General features: G+C 46.8%; 1 protein-coding gene and 1 long non-coding RNA gene across 5 annotated transcripts; both read right to left on the bottom strand.

Moving 5' to 3' along the window:
* Positions 1-5,514: 5,514 nt before the first annotated feature.
* Positions 5,515-7,265, bottom strand: LOC139025631 (uncharacterized). 4 transcript variants are annotated; one of them, XR_011477236.1, is made up of 3 exons: positions 6,070-7,265; positions 5,779-5,933; positions 5,515-5,689 (listed from the first exon to the last, which is right to left on the bottom strand). It is a non-coding gene; the product is annotated as an uncharacterized lncRNA (long non-coding RNA). The 4 variants fall into 4 exon arrangements; XR_011477234.1 differs by having other exon boundaries at positions 5,515-5,696; positions 6,094-7,265; XR_011477232.1 differs by having other exon boundaries at positions 6,094-7,265.
* A 799-nt stretch (positions 7,266-8,064) lies between these two features.
* Positions 8,065-10,115, bottom strand: b3gnt2l (UDP-GlcNAc:betaGal beta-1,3-N-acetylglucosaminyltransferase 2, like). Its single transcript, XM_024142146.2, has one exon. It carries the CDS (start codon positions 10,002-10,004, stop codon positions 8,667-8,669), a length of 1,338 nt encoding a protein of 445 aa, XP_023997914.1. The 5' UTR covers positions 10,005-10,115; the 3' UTR covers positions 8,065-8,666.
* Positions 10,116-21,854: the final 11,739 nt, after the last annotated feature.

Genomic DNA, 21,854 nt, shown 5'->3' with positions numbered 1-21,854 from the left:
CTATCAGCACCTGTAGACTACCTAATCTACACCTTGTAAGACTACCTATCAGCCCCTGTTAGAAACTAGTACCTATCAGCCAATCCTGTACACTAACCTTACTCAGCCACCATGTACCTACCTATCACGCACCTGTACACTAACCTATCAGCACTGTAATACTATAGTCAGCACCTTGTTACACTAACCTATCAGCACCTGTAGTACTACTTATCAAGCACCTGTACGAACTATCCTACTCGTGCACCTTATGCAGGCTACCTTAAGCCCTAACTACGCTATCAGCTACCTGTAGACTACCTATCAGCACACTGTACACTACTATCAGCACCACTGTACACTAGACCCTATCAGCACTGTTAACTACCTATCAGCAGCAACCTGTACACTACCATCAGTCTATCCTGTACGACCTACACTTAGTCAGCACCTGTTGAGACTACCTATCAGCAAACCTGTACGACTAACCTATCAGACACGCTAAGTATTGACTACTATCATGACTACTACAGCACCTGTAGACTACCTATACAGCACCTGCTTAACTACCTGATCAGCACCTGTACGACTACCTATACACTGTTTCTCAACCTGTAGACACCTATCAGCACCCTGTAGACTACCTAATGCACTTACCTGTAGACTACCTATCAGCACCTGTAGACTAACCTTATCAGCACCTGTAACTACCTATCAGCACCCTATGCACTGCTATCAACCTTGTACACTACCTATCAGCACCTGTAGACTACCTATTCAGCACCTGTCAGACTGCATCAGTACCGTAATACTTCACTACCTGTAGACTACTTATACTGTACCTACCATCAGCACCTGTAGACTACCCATCAGCACACTGTAGACTTACCTATCAGCACCTGTAGACTACCTATCGAAGCACCTATCAGCACCTACCTTAATCAGCACCTGTAGACTACCTCATCAGCACCTGTAGACTACCTATCACTACCTGTAGACTACCTATCAGAACCTGTAGATACTTGCACCGTTTCAATCAGCACCTGTAGTACTATCAGCACCTGTAGGCTACCTATCACTACCTTAGACTCTAACTACTGTAGACTACCTATCAGCACCTGTAACTACCTATCACTACTGTAGACTACCTATCAGCACCTGTAGACTACCTATCAGCACCTGTAGACTACCTATCAGCACCTGTAGACACCTATCACACTGTAGACTACCTATCAGCACCTGTAGACTACCTTATCAGCACCTGTGAGACTACCTATCAGCACCTGTAGACTACTATCAGCACCTTAGACTACCTATCAGCACCGTGACTACCTGTATCACTACCTGTAGACTACCTATCACTTACCTGTAGACTACCTATCAGCACTGTAGACTACCTATCAGCACCTGTAGACTACCTATCCATACCTGTAGACTACCTATCATAACCTGTGACTACCTATCAGACCTGTAGACTACCCTATCAGAACCTGTAGACTACCTTCCACTACCTGTAGACTACCTATCACTACCTGTAGACTACCTATCACTACCTGTAGACTACCTATCACACCTGTAGACTACCTAATCAGCACCTTGTAGACTACCTATCAACCTGTTAGACTACCTATCACACCTGTAGACTACCTATCAGACCTAGCTATCAGGCAACCTGTAGACCTATCACTACCTTAGACTACCTATCACACCATGTAGACTACCTATCACTACCTGTAGACTACCTATCACTACCTTGTAGACTACCTATCACTACCTGTAGACTACCTATCAGAACCTGTAGACTACCTATCATGCACCTTAGACACCTATCAGCACCTGTAGACTACCTATCAGCACCTGTAGACTGCCTATCAGCACCTGTAGACTACCTTCAGCACCTGTAGACTACCTATCAGCACCTGTAGACTCTATCAGCCTGTAGACTACCTATCAGCACCTGTAGACTAACCTATCACACCTGTAGCACCATTTCAGCACCTGTAGACTACCTTATCAGCACCTGTAGACTACCTATCAGCACCTGTAGACTGACCATCATCACCTGTAGACTACCTATCAGCACCTTGTAGACTACTATCACTACCTGTTAGACTACCCATCAGCACCTGTTGACTACCTATCAGCACCTGTAGACTACTACACTCCTATCAGATACCTGTAGACTACCTATCAACCTGTAGACTACCTACACTACCTGTACCCTACCATCAGCACCTGTGACTACCCATCAGCACCTGTAGACTAACCTATCAGCACCTGTACACTACCTACAGACCTGTAGACTACCTATAGCACCTTAGAATACCTATTCCTACCTTGTAGACTACCTATCAGACCTGCCTAGACTACCTATCAGTACCTGTAGACTACCTATACCGACTACCTGTAGGACTACCTATCAGAACCTGTAGACTACCTATCACACCTGTGTAGACTACCTATCAGTACCTGTAGACTACTATCAGCACCTAATACACTAACCTATCCAGTACCTGTAGATACCTATCAGCACCTGTAGACTACCTATCACTACCTGTAGACTACCTATCAGCACCTGTACACTACCTATCAGTACCTTTAGACCTACCTACCAGCACCTGTAGACTACCTATCACTACCTGTAGACTACCTATCAGAACCTGTAGACTACCTATCAGCACCTGGTAGACTACCTATCAGCACCTGTTAGACTACCTATCCACTACCTGTAGACTAACCTATCAGAACCTGTAACTACCTATCAGACCTGTAGACTACCTATCAGCACCTGTAGACTACCTATCACTACCTGTGACTACCTATCAGCACCTGTACACTACCTATTCAGCACCTGTAGACTACTATCAGCAAACTGTAGACTACCTATCACTACTGTAGACTACCTATCAGCAAACCTGTAGACTTACCTATCAGAACCTGTAGACTACCTATCACTACCTGTAGACTACCTATCACTACCTGTAACTACCTATCAGCACCTGTCAGGACACATTGTTGAATGTTGCAGATAGAAATACCATGAATAGAGCCGACATGACTCCTTGTTCTACATACATATTTCTATCTGAACGTTACAAAACGTTGTCGTGCTGAAACTGCCGAAGGAGTTCAGAGGATTTTATTTTACATTTTCTTCAAATGACACCTTTTTCCTGTTTGCTTTTGTAAATCATTAATGTTGTGACACGAGGTTGAATCAAACCGTAGTAGAAGAACATTCCGGCACCAGTCGTCTCTGTACTATTCTCATATGAGAATAGTACAGTCTGGACACACAAGTCCCACAGCTAACCTGACACTGCTCCGCTCCATTCCAACTTACATCCATCCCACCGTTATCAACATTGATACTTGTTTCATATCTTTTTCAGGGCTGATCTGATTGGTCAAAAGACCAATTTGGTGAGGGGGAGGGGCGGCGGGGTAATGATCAGAATTGGTCTGGTGTGTAAACACAGCCTTAGTCTCTTGCGACAGGACCAGCGTGAGATTAATACCGTCTTAACTAGACATGCGCTGACACTGTCCTCTTCGGTCATGTGTGAAGCGTCATGTGATGAATGCGTCTGTGATGAATGCGTCATGTGATGAATGCGTCATTTATGAATGCCGTCATGTGATGAATGCGTCATGTGATGAATGCGTCATGATGATGCGTCATGTGATGAATCGTCAGTGATGAATGCGTCATGTGATGAATGCGTCATGTGATGAAGCGTCATGTGATGAATGCGTCATGTGATGAATGCGTCTGTGTGATATGCTCATGTGATGAATGCTCATGTGATGAATGCGTCCTGTGATGAAATGCGTCTGTGATGATGCGTCATGTGCATGAATGCGTCATGTGATGAATGCGTCATGTGATGAATGCGTCATGTGATGAATCGTCAGTGATGAACGCGTATTGAACCAGAACGGCATGGATGAAGCGTCATGTGATGAACGCGTCATGTGAATGAACGTCGTCATGTGATGAACGCGTCATGTGTATGAACGCGTCATGGATGAACGCGTCATGTGATGAACGCGTCATGTGATGAATGCGTCATGTGATGAATGCGTCATGTGATGAATCATAGTAGTTGAATTGAAACTATAATCAAACAGCTTTCAAGGACCTAGAAGGCATGTTAGGGGAAACATTTACCTAACCTTCACTGACATTCTCCTTCCGTCCTCAGGATTGGTCACCACAGCACCAGAAGGCCATGTTTATGGGAAACATTTCCTAACCTTCCACTGACATTCTCCTTCCCGTCCCTCAGGATTGGTCACCACAGCACCAGAAGGCCATGTTATGGGAAACATTTTCCCTAACCTTCCACTGACATTCTCCTTTCCGTCCCTCAGGATTGGTCACCACAGCACCAGAAGGCCATGTTATGGGAAACATTTCCCTAACCTTCCACTGACATTCTCCTTCCGTCCCTCAGGATTGGTCACCACAGCACCAGAAGGCCATGTATGGGAAACATTTCTCTAACCTTCCACTGACATTCTCCTTCCGTCCCTCAGGATTGGTCACCACAGCACCAGAAGGCCATGTTATGGGAAACATTTCTCTAACCTTCCACTGACATTCTCCTTCCGTCCCTCAGGATTGGTCACCACAGCACCAGAAGGCCATGTTATGGGGAAACATTTCCCTAACCTTCCACTGACATTCTCCTTCCCGTCCCTCAGGATTGGTCACCACAGCACCAGAAGGCCATGTTATGGGGAAACATTTCCCTAACCTTCCACTGACATTCTCCTTCCCGTCCCTCAGGATTGGTCACCACAGCACCAGAAGGCCATGTTATGGGGAAACATTTCCCTAACCTTCCACTGACATTTCTCCTTCCCGTCCCTCAGGATTGGTCACCACAGCACCAGAAGGCCATGTTATGGGGAAACATTTCCCTAACCTTCCACTGACATTCTCCTTCCCGTCCCTCAGGATTGGTCACCACAGCACCAGCGACGACAGCTCGGCCTACCGCTCCGTAGACGAGGTGAACTACTGGGACCAAACAGGACCCACCCCATCTCTCGGCTGCGTCACTACATGACGGCCCGCTCCTGGTGGTCCGAGGAGGACGAGAGGAGCTGGAGGAAACAGAGCCGGTAAGATGGTGATGGAGGCGTTTGAGAAGGCTGAGAAGAGGCACAAGCCCCACCCTGACTTGATGTTCTCTGACGTGTATGAAGAGATGACCCCTAACCTGGTCAAGCAGAAGGAGTCCATGTGGAGACACATCCAGCAGTATAAAGAGCACTATCCCCTGGATGCCTACGCCAAGTAAACACCACCACTGGAGGAAACTACAAAACCAGGATCAAGGAGTTAGCCGGCTAAACATTTATTTTCTGGTTCATTAAAAAAGCTAAAACTTTTTTTTTTTGTTTGTTGAATCAATTAGACCATGCCCAAGTTTATCTGTCTAAAACAATATATAACATTTAGGCTAGTTAGTTAGCTAACTCGTTGGTTTGCTGATAGTATATCCTTCAGGTTCTGGCGAGTACCACATGGTTACCTATTCCCGACTCTAGATGGCACCCTATTCCCTACTCTAGATGGAACCCTATTCCCTACTCTAGATGGCACCCTATTCCCGACTCTAGATGGCACCCTATTCCCTACTCTAGATGGCACCCTATTCCCTACTCTAGATGGCACCCTATTCCTACTCTAGATGGCACCCTATTCCCTACTCTAGATGAACCCTATTCCCGACTCGATGGCACCCTATTCCCACTCTAGATGGCCCCTATTCCCTACTCTGATGGCACCTATTCCCTACTCTAGATGGCACCCTATTCCCTACTCTAGATGGCACCCTATTCCCTACTCTAGATGGCACCCTATTCCCGACTCTAGATGGCACCCTATTCCCTACTCTAGATGGCACCCTATTCCCTACTCTAGATGGCACCCTATTCCCACTCTAGATGGCACCCATTCCCTACTCTAGATGCACCTATTCCCTACTCTAGATGGAACCCTATTCCCACTTCTAGATGGCACCCTTTCCCGCACTCGATGGCACCCTATTCCCGACTCGATGGCACCCTATTCCCTACTCTAGATGGCACCATATTCCCGACTCTAGATGGCACCCTATTCCCTACTCTAGATGGCAACCTATTCCCTACTCGATGGCACCCTATTCCCGACTCTAGATGGCACCCTATTTCCCGACTCTAGGCTCTGGACAGAAGTAGGTGCACCCTATATGGAATAGGGTGCCATTTGGTGTGTACACTGTCTGCAGGAAAACACTGTACAGCGTTGCAGGTAGAAAATGTCACAAATAGAACTGACATGATTCCTTTGCTTTATGTCAGAGGCATGTTTGTTCTATTAAAACTATTTCTATCTGAACGTTCCACAAACATTGTGCCATGTTGAAAGTGTCCTAGGCTGGAGCAGGAGGAGAGGAGAGGCAGATGGGACTGTTGCTGAACACTTTGTATTCTACTGTTCTGCATAGAGTTATAGTATTCTGACCCAGGCTAGAATTATTTTCTGGTATTCTGACCGGGCTAGAATTCTTTTCTGGTATTCTGACCGGGCTAGAATTCTTAGCTTTATGCCCAGTAGTGGGAGGGGCTAATGTTAAGGATGGTTTTGTACTAAATCGACCACTATGGGCCTCTAGTTTTTTGTGTGCTTTGAATGAATGAGAGTCTGACCCAGTCGGTCCTGTGTTTTTTTTGTGTTAACCCTTCCTTCGGCGACACCCAGCCTTTACCAGTGTATTTGAATTATTTCAGAGCTAACACACATGATTATCAAGCCCTTGATACTGTGACGCCGTGAGCTAGTTCAGGGCTATAACAAAATGGTAAAACATCTGGGAGTCCCAGSGGAGAGGTTTGAGTTATTCTGTTGMTCTTTGGTCTTTGTTAAACATGATAATCAAGATTTTCCTGCTCGCTCAACAACGGAGTAGTTGAATGGTCTACATTAGTCATTTATTAGTCCACCCAATGAGCAAAAGGCATTAAAACCAGTTTTGCTCACTGGTTAATCATACCCGAGTAATGCATGCTGGGGGATATAGGACTGAAAATGACTTAACCATCTACCCATACCAGTGGTGTTGTCATGCGTACCTAGACCTCTTTGTTTTGCCTACTTCCTCTRTAAAGGTTATTAGGTAATACTGTAGATTCCCACTCGTTTCGTATGCATAGTTTTCTAGCTTTTTGGTATCGGGGTCTATGGCGTTTGAGTTTCTTTGTTTAATAAAGTTTGAGTTTATTAAAATGTGTCCAGGTTACTGAATAAACATCCTGAAAACAGATGACTGATTATTTGGTTGGTTGGGGGGGGGGGGACAGCACACAAAGCCTATACGTAATGAACTGTTGATGATTACAACATGCTGTGGAGACGAGCAGTTTGACAATACATGGTGGTGCTGTATAGTATAACACAGTGTGAATTTTAACCACCTTTTTCCTCCCCAATTGGTAGTTACGATCCCGTTTTAAAAATSGCTGCGACGCTCAACTCATACGTACATCCTCCGAAACATGAGCCGCCAAGCCGCTTAGTTAAATAATCGCCTCCCCATAACACAATAAAAAGTTTCAAATTAAATGACGGCAAGAATTTTTTTGGGCCACGTTCAAGACAACTGAACTCGAACGTTCATGAAGTCAGATTTCCAAGACCACTGGGGGGAAAAAATTTGAACAGTCATTTCACTTGGGGGGGTGGGGGAAATCATTCTAGATCACTGACATTTGACCTAGTTGTTTTGAAAGCACCAGTGAGTTTCACAGTATTTTATTACATTTTCACACAATGAAAAGAACAGTCCTAGTCCCCTGAGGAGAATATCCAGACGATCAGTTACACGTAATGTCATACACTTTTTTTTAATATCCACCTCAAAAAATAAAACATTTTGAAAACCATTTAATCATTTACAAAGTATGCAACATTTTATTGTCCTCAGTCCTGGGTGCAATTTAGAACAGAGGTTTCCCCCCTCCAGTCCTCAAGTACCCCCCCCCCCCCCCTCAAGTACCCCCCCCCCCCTCCAGTCCTCAAGTACCCCCCCCCCCTCCAGTACGTCTGCAGAAACAGTTCCAGTGCATCGTTGTTCAGCCAGAGTGTCGTGACTCGGGCTGCAAAAATCCCCTGGTTTTCAAGAAGAAAAAAACAATTCCTAGAAACAAGGAGCGAATAAAACAGGAAATCTAGAATTCTCCAACCAGGATTTCTAGAAAACCTTAACCTTAATGGATTTTTGCAACCATCGTCATGGAAAACATCCCTGAGTGAAGCTAAAGAGGTAGACATGGCCCTCAGATCAGATCTTAACCATTAGGGGGTGGAAAGACATCTGGCTCAAYCAGGCCATTCAGCATTTGAACATGGCTTGTGTGGTCAGCTGCAAAAATCCCGGTTGCAAAATTTCAATAAAATTCCCTGGTTTTCCGGAATCCCGGTTGGCAGMTTCCCGCAAATCAGGAAGGAATAAGCAGGAAATCCAGGGACCCTCCCAACCTGGGATTTCTGAAAAACGAGGGAATTTGAGAGTTCCCCAAAAAATGTGCAACCATAGTTCAGCATATGAATAGAGGAAATTGGTTATTTAACATCTGACCCTGGGTCAGTGGTGAGAGGGGGGGGGGTCAACATCTACCACCGAGGCTCAGTGCCCTTAACATATGAGCACGGGGTTGTGTATACTCCTCCACAGTCGAATGATCTGCCGAGGGCTTCGCCGGTGCACCAGCAGCAGATTCTTATGAACACACGGGTTCTCCCGGTCCTGCTCGCGTATGTCAAACGTCTGGAAGCCATCGTGTGCCTCTGGAAGTATTCCCAGTGCATTGAAGCACATCCCGGAGTAAACGTCGTCGATGGGGTAGAAAGGGAGGAACTTGGAGACGCTGTAAAGCTGTCTGATCAACGACCCCGAGAAGAGGTAGCCTCCTCCCCCGGCGTACGCAGGGTAAGGCCCGTCGTAGAAGGTCGGGGGGATGTAGTACTTGCTTTTAGAGTCGCGGAGGGGACTAGCGGTGGAGATCATCTGGCCCAGGTAGAGCTTTGAGATCTTGTTAGGCTCCAGGGACTGCAGGTAGCCCAGTATGGCCTCAGTGTTGGCGAAGACATCGTCATCCCCTTTAAAGACAAAGGAGACTTTAGGACAGCGGCTCAGGACCCACCTGTAGAACACCTGCTCCTTCAGTGTGAGGTTGAAGAACGAGTCGTGGAAGTCCCATTGGAGGAGGTCGCCGTGGTGACGCGCCTCAAACACCAGTAGCTGGCTCAGGTCGGGCTCCTCCAATGATAAGGATCCCAGCAGGAACACTATACGAACTCTGACCCCTCCTCCATACACCGCTTCTCGCCCCCACGTCTCCCGTACCACCTGTCTCTGCTCAAAGTTCCTCGGGGTCGACTTGATGGCGAAGAGGAGGAAGGTTTCTCCGTCTTCCGAGGTGCACTTCTCTGGTTGGTCAATCAGGATAGGAGGGTTTCTACACTCCATCCCAAGCAGGAAGTCCTGGTGGAGTTCTGGATAGGAAGTAAAGTCATGAATGTTTGTCCGCAGCTGCTCAGGGTTGTGTCGGCAATGGGACCAGTCCAGTCCCTCCTGTCTTGTTGAGTTCCCCCCCTTGTCCAGTCGTCCCATGCCAGAGTAAAACACGCGGTTCCAATAGGCTGTGTTCTGAGGTATAGCCTTCTTGATGGCGGCAAAGACAGCAGCTTGGTGGAGATCAGGAGTAGGGTTAACAGTGAACTGATCAGGGACACTTTTTGTACTGTCCTCGGTGGGGGTCAGTCTGAGGTAAGTTGGGACCGGCTTGGTGGACAGGGTTTCAAAGCTGGCCTCGGACCTGGAGTTGGCCTCGGACCTGGAGTTGGCTGAGACCTGGAGTTGGCTGAGACCTCTGTGTCTGTGGGCCAGATGGAGGTTGAGTGAGGAGTACAAGAAGATGAGGCAGAGGCTGCACAGGAAGGCCATGACGACGAGGGCCTGGATACGTCTCATCCTCTGGGTCCTGGATGGGGTTCACCTGCAGTACAGCATGGGAGTGGGAGGTTTCTAGAATGGAGGCAGGGTTCTAGAATGGAGGCAGGGTTCTAGAAGGGAGGCAGGGTTCTAGAATGGAGGCAGGGTTCTCGGAACAGAACCATCCAGATATTCCAGACAATCCTGTTTGTGATCCTCCAGTTTGGTTCTTCAGTGCCTGTTGTCTTGTGTTTTGCCTGGTGATGAGAAAGAAAACAAATCTGTAAAAAGCCAGTGTCCCTTTTGTCTAGTTGTAGAGGCACTTGTCTTTCAGTGTCCCTTTTGTCTAGTTGTAGAGGCACTTGTCTTTCACAGCTTAGTAAAGAATCCAAACTATCTGCCATCGAATTGTCTTTTAAGTTTCTATCCCTCTGTTTGGCTATAGGCTAGTCTCAGTCCTGTGTTCCAAAGCCTTAGCTGGCTACAATGACTTCTGCCAAAGGGCAAGCGGCGGACACAAAAGGAAAAGTAAAGGAGTTGGCTGATTTGCAGAAACTAAAGTAGAACAGGAAGACAGKCAAGCGGAGAGTGTAGAGGTTTTCCTGTGGTTTGTACTGTGGTCTAAATGTGTCAAGAGAAAAAGAACAACTGCTGTGTGCTGATAAAGACTAAAACAAATCCAACATAATAACCCAGAAACAGTGTTGAACATGAGGACAATAGATGAGGTTTAAGATAAGGCTTGTCAATTATGGAGTAATACTTTATCTGGAATAGGGGAGAGCTCAAACTGGACAGTTAAGTATAATTGTGCCAATGAAATGTTTATTGCGTAGGAGATTCCAATTCCATTTCAACATGTTACCAGCCACACTGGACAGGCAGAGGAGAGAGGGCAACATGTTTACCAGCCACACTGGACAGGCAGCAGGAGAGAGGGCAACATGTTACAAGCCACACTGGACAGCAGCAGAGGAGGGCAACATGTTACCAGCCACACTGGACAGGCCGCTGGAGAGAGGGCAACATGTTACCGCCACACTGGACAGGCCGCTGGAGGAGGGCAACATGTTACCAGCCACTGGACAGCAGCAGGAGAGAGGGCAACATGTTACCAGCCACACTGGACAGGCAGCAGGAGAGAGGGCAACATGTTACCAGCCACACTGGACGAGGCAGCTGGAGAGAGTGCAACATTTACCAGCCACACTGGAGCAGGCAGCTGGAGAGAGGGGCAACATGTTACCAGCCACACTGGACAGGCAGCAGGAGAGAGGCAACATGTTACCAGCCACACTGGACAGGCAGCTGGAGAGAGGGCAACATGTTACCAGCCACACTGGACAGGCAGCTGGAGAGAGTGCAACATGTTACCAGCCACACTGGACAGGCAGCTGGAGAGAGGGCAACATGTTACCAGCCACACTGGACAGGCAGCAGGAGAGAGGGCAACATGTTACCAGCCACACTGGACAGGCAGCAGGAGAGAGGGCAACATGTTACAGCCACACTGGACAGGCAGCAGGAGAGAGGCAACATGTTACCAGCCACACTGGACAGGCAGCTGGAGAGGGGGCAACATGTTACCAGCCACACTGGACAGCAACTGGAGAGAGGACAACATGTTACCAGCCACACTGGACAGGCAGCAGAGAGAGAGGGCAACATGTTACCAGCCACACTGGACAGGCAGCTGGAGAGGGCAACATGTTACCAGCCACACTGGACAGGCAGCAGGAGAGAGGGCAACATGTTACCAGCCACACTGGACAGGCAGCTGGAGAGAGGGCAACATTTACCAGCCACACTGGACAGGCAGCAGAGAGAGGGCAACATGTTACCAGCCACACTGGACAGGCAGCTGGAGAGAGGGCGACATGTACCAGCCACACTGGACAGGCAGCAGGAAGAGAGGGCAACATGTTACCAGCCACACTGGACAGGCAGCTGGAGAGAGGCAACATGTTACCAGCCACACTGGACAGGCAGCAGGAGAGAGAGGCAACATGTTACCAGCCACACTGGACAGGCAGCAGGAGAGAGGGCAACATTACCAGCCACACTGGACAGGCCGCTGGAGAGAGGCAACATGTTACAGCCACACTGGACAGGCCGCTGGGAGAGGGGCGACATGTACCAGCACACTGGACAGGCAGCAGGAGAGAGGGCAACATGTTACCAGCCACACTGAACAGGCAGCTGGAGAGAGGGCAACATGTTACCAGCCACACTGGACAGGCCGCTGGAGAGAGGGCAACATGTTACCAGCCACACTGACAGCAGCTGGAGAGAGGGCAACATGTTACCAGCCACACTGGACAGGCAGCTGGAGAGAGGGCAACATGTTACCAGCCACACTGGACAGGCAGCAGGAGAGAGGCAACATGTTACCAGCCACACTGGACAGGCAGCAGGAGAGAGGGCAACATGTTACCAGCCACACTGGACAGGCAGCTGAGAGAGGGCAACATGTTACCAGCCACACTGGACAGGCAGCTGGAGAGAGGGCAACATGTTACCAGCCACACTGAAGGCCGCTGGAAGAGGCACATGTTACCGCCACACTGGACAGGCAGCAGGAGAGAGGGCAACATGTTACCAGCCACACTGGGACAGGCAGCTGGGAGAGAGGGAACATGTTACCAGCCACACTGGACAGGCAGCTGGAGAGAGGGCAACATGTTACCAGCCACATGGACAGGCCGCTGGAGAGAGGGCAACATGTTACCAGCCACACTAGACAGGCAGCAGAGAGAGGGCAACATGTACATTCGAAAGTATTCAGGCCCCTTCCTTTGCCACATTACAGCCTTATTCTAAAATGTATACACTTTTATTAATTTGTCAAATCGACACACAATACCCTGTTGGGTTCTGAGAATATGAAATATACTGTAACGACCCTGGTTTATAATACTTTACATACGTATTCGTGTCACTGAGGGAGAGAGGGTAATGTACAGTTGAAGTTGGAAGTTTAAATACACCTTAGCCAATACATTTAAACTCAGTTCTGATATTTAATCCTAGTTCAAATCCCCTGTTTAGGTCAGTTAGGATCACCACTTTTATTAAGAATGTTAAATGTCAGAATAGTAGTAGAGAGAATGATTTATTTCAGTTTTTATTCTTTCATCACATTCCTAGTGGGTCAGAAGTTTACTACTCCAAATACTAATTGAGTGTATTGCCTTTAAAATTGTTTAACTTGGGTCAAACGTTTTGGGTAGCCTTCCACAAGCTTCCCACTACGTTGGGGGAATTTTGGCCATTCTTCCTGACAGAGCTGGTGTAACTGAGTCAGGTTTGTAGGCTCCTTACTCACACATGCTTTTTCAGTTCTGCCCACAAATTTTCTATGGGATTGAGGTCAGGGCTTTGTGATGGCCACTCCAATACCTTGACTTTGTTGTCCTTAAGCCATTTTGCCACAACTTTGTAAGTATGCTTGAGGTCATTGTCCATTTGGAAGACCCATTTGCGACCAAGCTTTAACTTCCTGACTGATGTCTTGAGATGTTGCTTATATATATCCACATAATTTTCCTGCCTCATGATGCCATCTATTTGTGAAGTGCACCAGTCCTTCCTGCAGCAAAGCACCCCCACAACATGATGCTGCCACCCCCGTGCTTCACGGTTGGGATGGTGTTCTTCAGCTTGCAAGCCTCCCCCTTTTTCTCCAAACATAACGATGGTCATTATGGCCAACAGTTCTATTTTCATCAGACCAGAGGACATTCTCCAAAAAGTACGATCTTTGTCCCCATGTGCAGTTGCAAAACCGTAGTCTGGCTTTTTTAATAGCGGTTTTGGAGCAGTGGCTTCTTCCTTGCTGAGCGGCCTTTCAGGTTATGTCGATATAGGACTCGTTTTTACTGTGGATATATTTACTTTTGTACCCGTTTCCTCCAGCATCTTCACAAGGTCCTTTGCTGTTGTTCTGGATTGATTGCACCTTTTCACACCAAAGTACGTTCATGCTCTAGGAGAAACAGAACGCATCTCCTTCCTGAGCCTTATGACGGCTGCGTGGTCCCATGGTTTTTATACTTGACATACTATTGTTGTTACAGATGAACGTGGTACCTTCAGGCATTTGGAAATTGCTCCAAGATGAACCAGACTTGTGGAGGTCTACAATTTATTTTCTGAGGTCTTGGCTAATTTCTTTTGATTTCCATGATGTCAAGCAAAGAGTCACTGAGTTTGAAGGTAGGCCTTGAAATACATCCACAGGTGCACCTCCAATTGACTCAAATGATGTCAATTAGCCTATCAGAAGCTTCTAAAGCCATGACAATTTTCTCGTATTTTGTAAGCTTTTTAAAGGTAAAGTCAACTTAGTGTATGTAAACTTCTGACCCACTGGAATTGTGATACAGTGAAATTATAAGTAAATAATCTGTCTTTAAACAATTGTTGGAAAAATTACTTGTGTCATGCACAAAGTAGATGTCCTAACCGACTTGCCAAAAACTATAGTTTTGATAAAATGACAATTCTGTGGAATGGTTGAAAAAACGAGTTTTAATGACTCCAACTAGTGTATGTAAACTTCCGACTTCAACTGATAACATTTACCTTATGTCAGGATATTTTATTGTTAGCCATCAAAGATCCTGTGGAGGAGAAGAGACACAGTCTTTGTACCAGTCAACATGACAGCCGTGAGTTGGGGAGGAGTGAGCACTTTGGGGCAGAGTCAGGTCAGATGAAGTGAGGAAGAAACATATATCACTTAAGGTTCTGTCTAGCAACAGAGATGCTTTGGCTGTTCAGATGTTGGAGGAGGAGACTCAGCATAGGAGAAAGGGTTAAAAATATCAGTGTGTGTGAGGTTTCTAGAATGGAGGCGGGCTTCTAGAATGGAGGCAGGGTTCTAGAATGGAGCAGGCGTTCTAGAATGGAGGCAGGGTTCTAGAATGGAGGCAGGGTTCTAGAATGGAGCAGGGTTCTAGAATGGAGGCAGGGTTCTAGAATGGGGCAGGGTTCTAGAATGGAGGCAGGGTTCTAGAATGGAGGCAGGGTTCTAGAATGGAGCAGGGTTCTAGAATGGGCAGGTTCTTAGAATGGAGCGGGTTCTAGAATGGAGCAGTCTTTACGATTCAGCTCGATCCTTTGGAAGAATAATTTAAGCTTTGAGTTCTTACTCCTAATAATTAGAACCTACTCAAGCCCATAATGACAAAGTGAAAATAGGTTTTCAGAATGTATTCAGACCCTTTGCTATAGGAGACTCAACATGAGCTCAGGTGCATCCTGTTTCCATTGATCATCTTTGAGATGTTTTCTACAACTTGGATGTGGTTCCACCTGTGGTAAATTCAATTGATTGGAAAGGCACAGACTATATAAAAAGGTTCCACAGTTGACAGAGAAGAAAAAACAACCCATGACGGTGGGAAGGAATTGTCCGTAGAGCTCCGAGACAGGATTGTGTCAATGCACAGATCTGGGGAATGGTACCAAAACATTTCTGCCCAGCATTGAACGGTCCCAAAGATCTGACGTTCGTCATATGTGCAGGGCTTGCAAACCATTACAGACTACAATGGAAGCACAGCTGAGAGCTGCCAGTGACCTGAGACTACCAGACGAGCTAAACTCACTTTCTTGCTTGCTTTGAGGCAAATAACACTGAAACATGCATGAAGCACCACTGTTCTAGAAGACCTGATCACACCTCTCCGCAGCAGATGTGAGTACAACCTTTAAACAGGTCAACATTCACAAGCCGCAGGGCCAGACGGAATTACCAGGACGTGTACATGCGAGCATGCGCTGACCAACTGGCAAGTGTCTTCACTGACATTTTCAACCTCTGAGTATTGTAATACCAACATGTTTTAAGCAGACCGCCTGTGACCAAAAAAACTAAAGTAACCTGCCTAATCGACTACCGCCCTGTAGCAATCACGTCTGTAGCCATGAAGCGCTTTGAAAAGCTGGTCATGACTCACTTCAACACCATCATCCCAGAAATCTAGACCCACTCCAATTGCATACCGCCCCAACAGATCCACAGATGTTGCCACTCCACACTGCCTTTTCCCACCTGGACAAAAAGAAACACCTATGTGAGAATGTGCTGTTCATTGACTACAGCTCAGCGTTCAACACCTTAGTGCCTCTAAGCTCATCACTAAGCTAAGGACCCTGGGACTAAACACCTCTCTCTGAAACTGGATCGTTGACTTCCTGCATGGCCGCCCTCAAGGAGTAGGTAACAAACATCCGCCACGCTGATCCGCAACACAGGGTGCTACTCAGTCCCCTCCTGTGCTCCCTGTTCACTCCTGACTGCACGCCAGGCACAACGCTACATTAAGTTTGCCGATGACACAACAGTGGTAGGCCTGATCACCAACGAGACAGCTATAGAGAGGTCAGAGACCTGGCGTGTGTGCCAGGACAACAATCTCCCTCAACGTGATCAAGACAAAGATGATGATTTGGACTACAGGAAAAAGAGGACCGAGCACGCCCCCATTCTCATTCGACGGGGCTGCAGTAGAGCAGGTTGAGAGCTTCAAGTTCCTTGTGTCCACGTCCACCAACAAACTAACATGGCCAAACACACCAAGAACAGTCGTGAAGAGGGCGGCACGACAAAACCTATTCCCCCTCAGGAGACTGGAAGATTTGTCATGGGTCCCCAGATCCTCACCATCCTCCGACCGCAACACTCCAGAGGTAGTGCGTACGGCCCAGTACATCACTGGGGCCAAGCTTCCTGCCATCCAGGACCTCTATACCAGGCGGTGTCAGAGGAAGGCCCTTAAAATTGTCAAAGACTTCAGCCACCCTAGTCATAGACTGTTCTCTCTGCTACCGCACGCAAAGCGGTACCGGAAGTGCCAAGTCTAGATCCAAGACGGTTTCTAAACAGCTTCTACCGCAAGCCATAAGACTCCTGAACATCTAATCAAACGGCTACCCAGAATATTTGCACCCCCCCTCCCCTCCCCTCTCCACACCACTGCTACTCTCTGTTGTCATCTATGCAAGTCACTTAATAACTCTACATAGTCTCGCAATTGTTATTTTCTCTGCTGCTCTTTAATTACTTGTTACTTTTATTTCTTATTCATATTTTTTCAAACTGCATTGTTGGTTAGGGCTTGTAAGTAAGCATTTAACTTAAAGGTCTACACCTTTGTATTTCGCGACATGTGACAAAACTACAATTGATTTGAACACAGTGGCCTCCATCATTCTTAAATGGAATAAGTTTGGAACCACCAAGACTCTTCCTAAGTTGGCAGCCCGGCCAAACTGAGCAATCGAGGGAGAAGGGCCTTTGGTCAGGGAGGTGACCAAGAACCTGATGTCACTGACAGAGTCCAGAGTTCCTCTGTGGAGATGGGAGAACCTTCCAGAAGGACAACCATCTCTGCAGCACTCCACCAATCAGGCCTTTATGGTAGAGTGGCCAGATGGAAGCCACTCCTCAGTAAAAGGCACATGACAGCCCACTTGGAGTTTGGCAAAAGGCAACTAAAGGACTCTCAGACCATGAGAAACAAGACTCTTTGGTCTGAATGCCAAGCCTGGAGTAAACCGGGCACCATCCCAATTGTGAAGCATGTGGTGGCAGCATCATACTGTGGGGATGTTTTTCGACGCAGGGACTGGGAGACTAGTTGGGATCGAGGGAAAGATGAATGGAAGCTAAGTACAGAGAGAAGTCCTTGATGAAAACCTGCTCCAGAGCGCTCAGGACCTCAGACTGGGTGAAGGTTCACCTTCCAACATGACCCTAAGCACACAGCCAAGACAACGCAGGAGTGCTTCAGGACAAGTCTCCCGGACTTAAATCCAATCGAACAGCTCTAGAGAGACGTAAAATAGCTGTGCAGCGACACTCCCCATCCAACCTGACAGAGCTTGAGAGGATCTGCAGAGAAGAATGGGAGAAACTCCCCAAATACAGGTGTGCCAAGCTTGTAGCGTCATACGCAAGAAGACTCAAGGCTGTAATCACTGCCAAAGGTGCTTCAACAAAGTACTGAGTAAAGGGTCTGAATACTTATGCAAATATGATATTTTAAAAATATATATATTAATTGCTTTGTCATTATGGGGTATTGCGTGTAGATTGAGGGGAGAAAAACGATTTAATCAATTTTAGATGAAGGCTGTAACATAAAAATGTGGATAAAGTAAAAGGGGTCTGAATACTTTCCAAATGCGCTGTAAATATCAAGAATTTATTCATGTAAATAAAAAGGTGTTTGAACAGTTAGAATATCTCGAGAGGACTGCATCATGGGTATTCTACACTCTCCTCACCTGTGATTCATTAGGAGCTACTACAGGCAGAGTGATCAACAGTTCTCATTCCTGAGGGGCCAGCTAGAGTCAACACCTAGAGAACAGGGAGAACACAGACGCTTGCATCCTATTCCCTACATGGTACCCTATTCCCTACATGGCACCCTATTTAACACACTACTTTTGACCAGGGTTTGGGACGCAACCAGGACCTTGTGTTTGTTTGTTTTTTTAAGAGGAGAAGGAGGGGAGGGAGGGGAGGAATACTTCGTGACTGTCGTTAAGGGAAAGGCACCATCCACTTGACCAGATTTTAAAAGATTTTGATATGGAAAATGTGGATTATCATAGTTGTACAGCATCCATATAACACAGATAAAAAAACGAACTCACTGCCAACACAGATATAACGACAAAGATCAAACKAACTCACTGCCAACACAGATATAACGACACAGATCAAACKAACTCACTGCCAACACAGATATGCTACAACAGGTGCCACTGCCAGGCAGAGTGAGACATGGGAAAGGTTGCCTGACCAACGAATCAATTAGTAGGTGAAGCAGTTACTAGGTAAGAGTCTGAACAGAACTTCTCTCTGAAGGGGGTTTACTCTGGCTTTTCTACAGGGTAACTGTGAGCTGTATTTTAACAAGAGTCTTTATAGAATAAAATAGCTTATTGATGTGGTTGGTTAATTATATAACAACAAATGTTATTTCTAAGGGGAGTGCCGAAATATAGAAACTGCATTACATTAAAGCCCTACCGACAATAACCTCGTTTAAAAATAATGTCAAAAGTTGTCTAATGACCGAACAGTGAAACAAGGGTTCATGTCTGCATCTCTATAACTGTACATGTAGTTATGTAAACTAGGGACCGTGCACTGAAATAAGTGACTATCGTGCAATCTCCGTCACGTACTTAGAACTGTGAATATGTCAGTCTTCCCGAGCGACCAATCGTAGACGAATCCGTCTTTGTTACCTCGAATTAAATATGTTAGAATAAAAAAATAATTCTATGGGGGTAGATGGATTGAAATTGTTCAGTAGCTCCAACTTGATTATAATGATGTTTCTGGCGATAAATGTGTTTAGTCCTAATAGTTGATTGCATAGTTAAAATGCAATATTTTATAATAATTATATAATTAGTACACAACGGTTACAATTCACAGAAAGGTGGGGGGGGAAAAAACGTTACTTACGGTTTGGGAACTTTTCCTCCAGCTCCTTCCTTTTCAGTGTCGGCTGATGACTCAAGCGATCATGTTCCTACGGGGTCAAAAACGTTATGTAGGCTACATTTGATCAACCGCAGGACTGACAAGCAAAAAAGACTTCCCATAATTATCTCAAGGAGTGGCAACAGCATATTTTCCGGCAAGCTCACACAGGCACAGAAGCCGCGACCAGCCCATAGAGAATGATAGAGGCCTCTAGTAGCCTAAAAGCTATTTTGCCATGGACACTGCCATTGAGGGCTTTCACCATGCTGCAGCTATTTTAAAGTAGTCAAGTTGGTGGGAATTCCTATGTGTTGTAGATTCAATTGGCGCTGCCCATGCTGTCACAAATGCTATAGTGGCACAGATGTAAAGAAGAGTCCTCTATCTACCTCTATGGCGCTGCCCTCTGCGTGTGTGGGATCCTACTGGGCGGGGTGGCTATATTAATTATTATGTCCAAACAACTGCCTATCACACTGAAAGAATCTCAATTGCACACTCCTCGCCACCTCCTCAAAACCCATTGGAGGAACAGSTCAGAGGGGCAGACCTCTGTCTTTCTCATCCAATGGGTTGAGGAGAGAGGACACCAGGAGTATACAATTGAAATTCTCCTATTGAATATCCAGCAATGGAGGCTGGTGGGAGGAGCTATAGGAGGACAGGTGTAACAGTTTAGCTTTCCGTCCCTCTCCTCACCCCTACCTGGGCTCGAACCAGGAACACATCGACAACAGCCACCCTCGAACCAGGTACACATCGACAACAGCCACCCTCGAAGCATCGTTAACCAACGCTCCACAAAAGCCACGGCCCTTGCAGAGCAAAGGAAACAACTACTTCAAGGTCTCAGATCGAAGTGACGTCCCCCGATTGAAACGCTACTAGCGCGCACCACCGCTAACTAGCTAGTCATTTCACACGGGCTCATTGGTATTATGACTCGAGGACTGTATCAGTAGGCTACCTGCATATCAGAGGGGGCTGGTGGGAGGAGCTATAGGAGGGACGGGCTCATTGTAATGGCTGGAATGGAATCAATGGAACAGAGTCAACCGCGTGATTTCCATATGTTTGATCCGTTCCGTTTAATCCATTCCAGCCATTACAATGAGCCCGTCCCTCCTATAGCTCCTCCCACCAGCCCCCTCTGATATGCAGGTAGCCTACTGATACAGTCCTCGAGTCATAATACCCATAAAACATAGCGGTCAAAAGAAGGAAATGATTCCATCCATTTTTCCCATAGGTTTATTTTTTAGAAACACTTTAACACAATGTGTTTTGTGAAAGCTTACCCTGGAATGTTGTTTTGATAACCGTGTACATTTCTCTAGGAAATGGGGATTGAAAATAATTTCCGTTTGACCGCTAGGTGTTATGTGTATTACTCTATTACTTGTAGATGACCTGGAGCCAGTGGGTTTGGCGACGAGTATAAAGCGAGGGCCAGCCAACACAGAAGTCAAGACACTCCAGTCGTAAGATGTTTAGTCCCTGTGCCCTAGTAACACTAAGGTAACCTGCCTAAATGACTACAGACCCGTAGCACTTACATCCGTAGCTATGGTGTTTTGAAAGGCTGGTAATGGCTCACATCAACACTATTATCCCAGAAACCCTAGACCCACTCCAATTTGCATACCGCCCAAACAGACGCCCAAACAGATGATGCAATCTCTATTGCACACCACACTGCCCTTTACCACCTGAACAAAAGGAACACTTATGTGAGAATGCTATTTATTGACTACAGCTCAGCGTTCAAAACCATAGTGCCCTCAAAGCTCACCACTAAGCTAAGGAACCTGGGACTAAACACCTCCGTCTGCAACTGGATCCTGGACTTCCTGATGGGCCCCCAGGTGGTAAGGGTAGGTAGCAACACATCTGCCACACTGATCCTCAACACTGGAGCCCCTCAAGGGTACGTGCTCAGTCCCCTCTTGTACTCCCTCTTCACCCACGACTGCATGACCAGGCACGACTCCAACACCATCATTAAGTTTGCAGACGACACAACAGTGGTAGGCCTGATCACCGACAATGACGAGACAGCCTATAGGGAGGCGATGTTTGCAGCTAGTAGACCTTTTGAGAATCTCAGGATCCATGCAAATCCTTTTAGTTTCCTGAGGGGAATAGGCTTTGTCGTGCCCTCTTCAGACTGTCTTGGTGTGTTTGGACCATTCTAGTTTGTTGGTGATGTGGACACCAAGGAACTTGAAGCTCTCAACCTGCTCCACTCAGCCCCGTCGAATGAGAATGGGGGCTGCTCGTCCTCCTTTTCCTGTAGTCCACAATCACCTCCTTTGTCTTGTCACATTGAGGGAGAGGTTGTTGTCCTGGCACACACTCGCCAGGTCTCTGACGCA

Source organism: Salvelinus sp. IW2-2015, unplaced genomic scaffold (genome assembly GCF_002910315.2).
Source record: "Salvelinus sp. IW2-2015 unplaced genomic scaffold, ASM291031v2 Un_scaffold2981, whole genome shotgun sequence".
Lineage (NCBI taxonomy): Eukaryota > Metazoa > Chordata > Actinopteri > Salmoniformes > Salmonidae > Salvelinus > Salvelinus sp. IW2-2015.
This window is presented reverse-complemented; position numbering and strand designations above follow the sequence as displayed.

Excerpts from the sequence above, each read along its gene's own strand:
- b3gnt2l (XM_024142146.2), bottom strand. The coding sequence starts at position 10,004 with ATGAGACGTATCCAGGCCCTCGTCGTCATGGCCTTCCTGTGCAGCCTC.